The sequence below is a fragment of the Podarcis bocagei genome, assembly GCF_964188305.1.
Source record: "Podarcis bocagei genome assembly, chromosome: 6".
Classification (NCBI taxonomy): Eukaryota; Metazoa; Chordata; class Lepidosauria; order Squamata; family Lacertidae; genus Podarcis; species Podarcis bocagei.
In genome coordinates this window covers 60,697,941-60,707,281 of record NC_138130.1, presented here as the reverse complement: position 1 = coordinate 60,707,281, position 9,341 = coordinate 60,697,941, and the positions used below count along the sequence as shown (strand labels likewise).

The window sequence follows — 9,341 nt, the reverse complement described above, 5'->3', positions numbered from 1 at the left end:
GCAAAGAACCTGCAGAGGTATAAGGAGTAAGGTGATCTTTTAAGAACACTGGCCACATTTCTTTTGGGGCTTTATATACTAATAGTATAATAGCAATGACTAACCTAGACAGCATCTTAAAAAGCAGAAGCACCACCTTGCCGACAAAGGTCTGTATAGTTAAAACTATGGTTTTCCCAGTAGTGATGTATGGAAGTGAGAGCTGGATCATAAAGAAGGCTAATTGCTGAAGAATTGATGTTTTTGAATTATGGTGCTGGAGGAGACTCTTAAGAGTCCCATGGACTGCAAGAACCTCTCCATTCTGAAGGAAATCAGCCCTGAGTGCTCACTGGAAGGACAGATCCTGAAGCTGAGGCTCCAATACTTTGGCCACCTCATGAGAAGACTCCCTGGAAAAGACCCTGATGCTGGGAAAGATGGAGGGCACAAGAAGGGGACGACAGAGGACGAGATGGTTGGACAGTGTTCTTGAAGCTACCAGCATGAGTTTGACCAAACTGCGGGAGGCAGTGGAAGACAGGAGTGCCTGGCGTGCTCTGGTCCATGGGGTCATGAAGAGTCGGACATGACTAACGACTAAACAACAACAATACTAATAGTAAGACCTTGAAGATAGTTCAGTAGTATACTGGCAGCCAGTGCAACTCCTTCAACACAGGTGTTTATATACCGTAGGTGTCCGTAGCCTATGCCTGAGAAAAACAGGGCTGCAGAATTGAAATCAGGTTGCAGCTTCTGAACGAGCCTCATGGGTAGCTCAACAGATAATGCATTGCAATAGTCTGTCCTTATGTTTACCAATGGTAGAATCACTAGAACCCAAACACCTTACTCCAAAAGATCAGCTTTGGATCAACCTATGCAGCAGCTAAATTAATCCATTGCCCTATATGGAAGGAGGAAATGCCAGCACTGTAGCACCTATGGGCCAGAAAAGCCCATTAGGAAGAGGTGTAAGTGAGCTGCCTCTGCTCCATGCAAACTGTCCTATCAAGGGGTTGTTGACCAAATGTGGAGGAGACTCCTCCCAGTCCCAGCAGGAGTGCATCAGCTGTCCCTTCAGGCCACTCCTGGGACCCTAACTAAGCTGAGACCTTGCTATACCAAAGGACTACAACTCCAAAGACCAGAAAATTGAAGCATATGCCAATCTTCAATCTTCTAATTTCAAAAGTAGCAAGCTTGCTTCGTGACTCAATGCACAAGTTTTGATTTGAAGCATTGTACCACTTAAAGCAGATGCTGGTTTTAATCTGTTAAATATTAGTTAAAGGCCCAGGATAGAATTTTTTTTAAAGGGCTACTATTAAATGTTGCAGAATCAGCGGAACATGCTATCTTATCAGCTACTAGAAGTCATGTAATTTTCCTAAAGCATAGCAGTTTCATAAAAGATAAATGGCTTTCAGTCAGAGTTGTCTAAGATAGGGTTAGCACAGTCTATGATATGCATCATTTTGACATGTATAGTCTGATACTACTTTAGTCTGTAGGATTAGGCTACGGATATTGAAGAAATATAAGGCTGATGCATACACACTGACAAGAGCTATGCTATAAATATTCATTATCTCCATTTTTGCCCTTGTTTTGCCCTTGGAACCTGCCTTTGCAAATGTACAGGTGTCTAGATCACTGCAATGGAAGTTGTGACAATATGGCTTGCTTCATAAAGAAAATTGCCGTTGAAAGGATCTTTGTTTGGAGAATAATTGTTGTATGCATGAGTTTGACATCTCCTGGTGAAGCTCTAGATATGTCCTTCAGTTGAACCGCAGGTCCATTTAGAACTGATCGTCAGATCCAAATAGAGATATGTGCTAGTTCTGCTGGGATACAACCCACACTCTGTAGATGAGTGATTGCATGCTTAGTTTTTTCCTCAAGTATAAAGACTCCTAGACACATAATCTAGCACATAAGGAAGATGGATTCTAGCATAGTGATATGCTAGTGATATGTGCAGAAAATCCAGGCATGTAGTCCATGGGCCACCTGCGCTCTTAGAATTCCAAGAGTTGTGCCCTGCAATTATTTCAGTGGTGAGTCACAACAATCATTTTGATTCCTCACTGTGAAAACTGTGCAGGTGATGGGTTTAAAATGTAAAGGGCTCTTATTACCCAAAACACAATTGTTATAAAGACACTGGATGATGTTCTAGTTGCTGTATTCTTGGGGTCAGTTCAGTTCTCAAGAAAGTGGTCTGAGGGCTGGAAGTTCATTTCATCATACAATTCAATCCCCTTTATTGGTAATAAAACTCTTAACAATAAAGTAGACATCTTTTAGCTATGAGAACAGCTGCAGAGTTGCTCAGGTGGTGTGAAGTCATTAGTTGTGGGCAGGGAGCTCAATTGAATTTGCCATGGCTTCACATGGAAGGGATTCACAATGGATTTTTAGCAGTACAAATCCTGTTCACATGATCAGGGTCAGTCTTCTTTGGAATTTATTTTAGGAAAAATAAAGTTATTGTTGATGTAATTTATTTCCTGTAGAGTCAAACTAATGGAAGGCCAATTGTCTAAATTTTGGGAAACTGAAAAAACTCACGTCATATTTGGCCTATATGTGAGTCAGCCATCTAAACCTTCAAAAGAGGATCCGTAGTGCTATGGATCTTTGTTAAAGGAAGACAAGCTTTTTATTTTAAGTGGAATTTTCCCATACAGTCTCAACAAAAGATCATTTCTATTTGTAGGTGATGCTTATATTTTTGTCACTTTAGTGTAATTTCTGTGGTCAGAATCTAGATTCTCTAGTACAATTGGGTAATTATGCATCTTACTTCTAAGCAGTACAGATAATCAATTTTAATTAGGAAATCATTTATAGTAGACAGAGTCATGCCTATTTAAGAAAAAAATATTGACCTTGGAAAGTTGATTTCAGATGCAATATTTAGTTACAACAACGATGTCCAGCTTTTTCAACCCAATTTTCCACTCGGGTTGACTTAAACACAATGGTATTGCCAAGGTCATGCAGAATTAGTTACTCTGCTAAGAGTTAACCCCAGGATCATGTTGGCTGCCGTTCTTTCATTATAATTACTTGACTGGATGACCTAATATATCCCATTGCATACTTTTGCAGGTTTTTCTTATCTTCCGCATTACCAATCTACACTGGGGGGAAACGCTACTGTTCTATAGGAAAGATCAATTTGCCATTGAGACCCGCTTCAAGTTTCTTTATTAAAGTGTTCCTTATACATGCATTAAGCTAAGTGCAGAATGTCTTGCTAAGAGCTTCTTTATAACTATGAGTCAGATAGTGGGCCCTGCAGTCCTATGGCCTCTGCAAGAGCATCAAAGGGCCTTTTGGAAGCATTAGATCTCCCTCTCTAAGGGTAGAGGGAGTTACTTCAGAGATTCCTCTGTCTGACATCATGAAGACATACATGGTCCTGGCCCTATGGAGCTCCTACCTCTGTTTAACCAAAAAGGTGCTCAGGTGGTTCGACTGCACACTTTCTAGCTTGATCAATTACTGACAGTTCAACCCCTATTAGTTGGGAGTTTTCCTACTCTCTCCTTATACAGCTAGAACTCAGGGTCATCCCATGAAGCTGAGTGTTGGCAGACTGGAAGTATCTTTTAAAGGCACACCTATGGTAGCGCATTAGACCAGGGGTAGACAAGGGGATACCTTCCAGATGTTGCCAGAAAAAACTCCAATTATCCCTGACTATTGGCCAGGAGGGGATGCGGGTGGCGTTGTGGGTAAAACCTCAGTGCCTAGGACTTGCCGATTGCATGGTTGGCGATTCGAATCCCCGCGGCGGGTTGAGCTCCCGTCGTTCGGTCCCAGGTCCTGCCCACCTAGCAGTTCGAAAGCACCCTTAAGTGCAAGTAGATAAATAGGCACCGCTTTCTAGCGGGAAGGTAAATGGCATTTCCGTGTGCTGCGCTGGCGCAGGCTCACCAGAGCAGCTTCGTCACGCTGGCCACGTGACCTAGAAGTGTCCTCGGACAGCGCTGGCCCCCGACCTCTTAAGCGAGATGGGCGTGCAACCCCAGAGTCGGACACGACTGGCCCGTATGGGCAGGGGTACCTTTACCTTTACCTGTTGGGCAGGAGAAGGGGACGACAGAGGACGAGATGGTTGGACAGTGTTCTCGAAACTACCAGCATGAGTTTGACTAAACTGCGGGAGACAGTGGAAGACAGAAGTGCCTGGCGTGCTCTGGTCCATGGGGTCACGAAGAGTTGGACACGACTAAACGACTAAACAACAACAATAACAACATTGGCCATACTGGCTGGGGTTGATAAGAGCTGAAATTCAACCATGTTGGCTACTACTGTAGCCCCCCCATCACCATGTTGGCTACTACTGTAGATCCCACCATCACCATCACAGCCCCCCCCCCCCCGGGTAGGGGATATGGAGGTTTACACATAAAAGTGACGATATATAATACCAAAAGGAGACTTCAGACATACTTTCATAGTCCTGCAGATTCTCAATAGCCGACAGTAATCTTGTTCTGTCTTCTGGGTTTTCAATATTAAGTTCAATTAAATGGCTCTCTTGTAGATCTTTCAAATCTTCCAGAGTCTCATAGCCATTTAGTAAGAGGGTTGATGAGTAGTCCTGAAAAAAACAACATACTTCTGTTATTTTCTCCATTGACAGTTTTTCCTCTTTTGATTGTATTGCTGAAGAGAAAAGCAATTTTGTGTGTGTGTGTGTGTGTGTGTGTGTGTGTGTGTGTGTGTGTTTCAGGGGTGTGAACCCTGATTTGGCCCTGACTTGGCATTTCAGAAAACAGGCTGCCTTGTTCTGGTAGGGCACTTGGTTTCCCCCTGCTACATTCAGTAATGGGGCATTTTATTCCTTTGGACAAAATTGAATGACATTTGCAGGCATAGTAATCCCTCCAGAAGCTAAACTTGTTCCCTGATTAAACTTGTCAGTCACAAAGAACTCCCCCTCTTTGGGCCCACTCTGGTGTTTTCCGTATATGCTTCAGTGGCCCCCAGTTTGGTTCGGAGCACTCCAGAGAGATCCTGCTTCAGCTTGGATAAGTCCAGAATCTTTCTGAAGCTCCTGAGCCTCAGTTCTACTCAGGATTCATCTGAAGATTTTATGCACCTTTCCTTACAACTGCTTCACTTTGGCAAGAATATTCCCAAGTTTTTTTAGAAATGCACTCAGAACTTTATATGTTTTTCTTTATTTATACACCTACAGTTTCAGTGAAAGGTTTCAACAAGCAGGCTGGGGCAAACCTAACCCTTTGAAGACCTTTTCTCCTACTTTACAATTGATTTACATTCCTCTTTAATGCAGTTTTCAAACAAATCATTGCTGAATATTATATAAAGAAAAAATTATATCTAGTTTGTAGGAGGAAATCATTATGTCACCAGTATAATTTATAAGCATGCCATTTCAAGCAGGACTGCAGTTTTTGCACACAACATAAAGTGCAGTAGCACAGGCATGTCTTTTATTTTGTGGCATGCAAGATATTTATAGGCATACATTTCTGAAGACTGTCCATGTGAAAAAAAGCATTTGTGTATCTTACTGTGCAAAGTTAAGAGGACTAATTAACAACAGAAAATGTGATTCTGAAGCATTAATAAAAATGCTGATTATATTGCATTACATCAATGCTATAATATTTTTCTATGGTTTAATAAGTGGTGTCCAAACTTTTTTCAAAGAGGGCCAGATTTGGTGAAGTGAAGGGCCATGGGCCAACCAAAGGGCCAACCAAGGTTGTTGACCTTTTTTTAGGATTGAAGTTGAAGTTGTTGAGCTTCTTTTAGGATTGAAGTTGTTGAGGTTTTTTAAGGATATTTTATCCCGGGAAATAAACTGCCCCAGGGGCCGGATTAGACCCCGAAACAGACTTTGGACATGCCTAGTTAAATAGACCAATACTATGTGTGGAAGTTTTATATATAGGAACAACATTGAAATCAGCTACAAACCATTCTCTAGTGATAACGAAAATGGAGTGAAGGATATTAAGTATACAATTGACAGGTTCATCGAAAGAATTGCTGCTTCAAGATAGGTTTATATCCTTGCTTATGGCTCAGATTTGGTTCCTGATGTCTACTTGTTGTCTCAGATCTGATGAATAATCATCTTAATTATATAAATATCAATTTGATTTTTTTAAATGCAGAAGCTTTCTTAAGCACTGGAAGCTTGTATCACGTATTATTTTAGCAACCCTTACAACACTTTGTTCAGGAGGTTATTGTTATTTTCTCTGTATTACAGTCAAAGAAATAATACATCCCTCCATATAGGACTGTTGTAAAATGAGGGAGGATACTCTATGGTCCTCCAGTTGTTGTTCAAATCCCATCAATCTCAGTCAGCATAGCCAATGGTCGGAGATGGTGGTAATTTAGTCCAGTAACAACCGGAGAATCGTAGATTACCCCCAACAATTTTATAACCTGATCATTCATTTTAGACAATATATACCCTGCCTTTTCCTCTGAGGACAACCAAAGCAGCTATTTTAATAGATGTACGTGAAACACTTTGAATGCTGAGAAAATACAAGTGGTAAGATTATATACTATTGATTTTATGCATGTCATCAGATCTGGGTCACCTGGGAGCTTGGATCTAATTTCACAGAGTAACCCCCAAACTACATTGTCAGAGACATATTACTGTATATTGATGTTACCAAACATCATATAAATCTGAGAAACTTTCCTATTCTGCAAATGTGCCACGTGTGACTCTAGTCTGCACAAGGAGTCAGTTGTACATGCATAACCCTAGTCAGATAATCAGTGACAACATCAAGCAACCCTTTGGGAGGGGGAGCAGAGGATTCATTTAGTCTCCCCTTCAATACCTGATTGGCACTTATCTGATTATTGGCTAATTATATCTGGCCACACGCATGCAACCAACCTGGGTGATAATTTGATAGCTGCCCAATAAATGGAGCAATTTGACTCTAGAGGTCAAAGGAATTATCCATTTTAGCCAAAGTACACAACAAATCTTGCTTGTGGCTCCTAAGGTATGGCCTGAAGCTGCAAGTTTTGAGCTTGAGAATGATCATGATATGCAAAAAGAAGCTTTACCAAATAATTTTTTTGAGTTTTACCAACCTGGAGATGGAGTCGGTCCAAGAGTTCTTGAAGAGAATTAGGCTTGGCCCTTTTACTCCTCTTGTGTGGCTTTATTTTTCTAGGTACAGATTCCTCTTCTGTAATAAGATCTACGTAAATGAATTTGAAATTCCCCACCTTGTTGTTTAGCAGTCCCGTCCACATACCCATTGGGGTTTTACAGATGATATCAATGATATCCCCTTTCTGGAAGAAAAACAAAGAAACAAAATGTAACTCTGAAACTAGTACTGTACGTATTATTTGTGATACACAAGACTAGTCTGCCTCAGTTGATCAAAAGCAGACCAATGGAAAATCAGAGTTGGCTCAAATAGTGATGCACATTATCTAAAAAGAAAGGAGAGCTTACTTATCCATACTATCATTTAATGTGGAGAGCAAGCGTCCTGTTGTCCATATGATGTTCTTCTCTAAATTACTACCTTTCCCTCCCTCCCTCCAGATTTTCTCATACCCTCTGCATTTCAGAGTATCCCTAGTATGAGAAAATCCAGATTGAGAGAGGGAAAAGTGGGGGAAGGCTGTGACAGAGGAAAATATCATATGGACAAGAGAGAATTAATGAAGGTACAGGAAGCTTAATATCCACATTACAGTATGGATGAGGACTTATAAAGAAGAACACCTAACCAAAATAGAAAATAGGATAGACAAAAATGGCCCAATCCATAGATTTAATTCCATATTGACAAGTGGAAACTGCAGTAACACCACTGTTTCCCACACCATTTCAGAAAGGTCTGAAGAGAAGTAACAGACCAATTGCTATAATTATTAGGTTGATAATATAATTATTAGTACTGCCAACCTAGCAGTTTGAAAGCACACCAGTGCAAGTAGATAAATAGGTACCACTGTGGTGGGGAGGTAAACTCTGTTTCTGTTGCGCTCTGACACTTGTCATGGTGTCCTGTCATAATATGTCTATTGAAGTTAATGGTTCATTAATTAATTAACAGATTCATTAATTTCAGTGATGAAGACTTAGCTAAATACAATTCATTATTTCCAATGACAGTATCATCGACCCTGCACTCCCCTTCACATACTTACTTAAAATGTAACTAGCATTTGGTCTGTGCACTACTAATGTGTCATTTACCCTTTTGCACTTCCCTCGTATATGAAGCATTATTATAAAAATTAAAGCAGGTTTTTTTTTTAAAAAATGAAAACTGTTTTGTTCAAACTCAAAACATGTTAATCCAAACACATATATCAGGTAAATAGCAAAAATGAAAGAGCAGCATCAAAATATCCAGAAACACAGGAGCTAATCTTTCCAGACAGGTGCCAAGAAAAAGGACAAGCAGTTGTGCAACACATTTCACCAGCTTCTATATCGCAATTTTAAGTTCTTTCCTGCTGCAGCTACCTGTGCCCCCCCATCTGCTCTTCAGGGTTGGGGGACCCTCAGAAACAGAATGGATTGTGGTATGTGGGGCTGCTGCAGATGTAAAAGGGATTTCCACCTCCATTTGCAAGTGGAAATGATTTTCTGCTCTGGCAAGGCAGAATTTGAGCCATAGCACTTAAGTTAACACAATATGCGGCTTACCAAATATGACTTGATCCAAACACATCTGTTAGGCAAGTACTGTGTTCTGTTTCTGAAGCATCTGCATTATGTTATTGTACTTTGGGAGCAGCCATTGGTTTTTGCTTTCAGCCACTTTAAAGAGAGCATATCACCGTTATGCTCCGGTAAATACTGACAACCTGGGCAGTCCCTCCTTTCTCCTGGGACTCAAATTATTACTTCAGAGTTCTCCTAGTAGCAAATCAGCACTTAATCATACCCCACATTGCTGGGAACATGGTCATGAGACATCATCTTGTCTCTGTTAATATGGAAAAGTGAAACAGCTCCCTCCCCACACGTCACACTCCACAGCCATAACTCAACTAGAACTACAGCAGAGTGTTAGGCAGCACAATGTGAAGTAAGGCTAGAAAAGACACCTGAAGATTATTATTAGTTACATCTTTTTCTTTGTGACACAAAAGCTTAAGGTACAAGTTTGATAAGAATGTATCAAGAGACCCCCCAGAGCAGACCAAAGATCCATCTTCTCCAGGATCCAGCAAATGTCCCCCTTTGACTTTCTCTACACCATGTATATACTTCTCTCTATATATATATTCTCCCCCTTTTCTAAAACAAAAGTCCCAAATGTTGTAACCTTTCATCAAAGGGAAGTTGCTCC

The 9,341-nt window shown here is 40.8% G+C and overlaps 1 protein-coding gene across 2 annotated transcripts in view; it reads right to left on the bottom strand.

Annotated features, from left to right (window-relative positions):
- SAMSN1 (SAM domain, SH3 domain and nuclear localization signals 1) overlaps positions 1–9,341 on the bottom strand; it is a 93,885-nt gene that overhangs the window by 1,902 nt on the left and 82,642 nt on the right. For both annotated transcript variants that reach the window (XM_081199684.1, XM_081199683.1), the window contains 2 exons: positions 7,111–7,317; positions 4,456–4,606 (listed from right to left, as the gene is read on the bottom strand). In XM_081199684.1, coding sequence (XP_081055810.1) covers positions 4,456–4,606; positions 7,111–7,317 — 358 coding nt within the window. The remainder of the gene's footprint in view (positions 1–4,455; positions 4,607–7,110; positions 7,318–9,341) is intronic.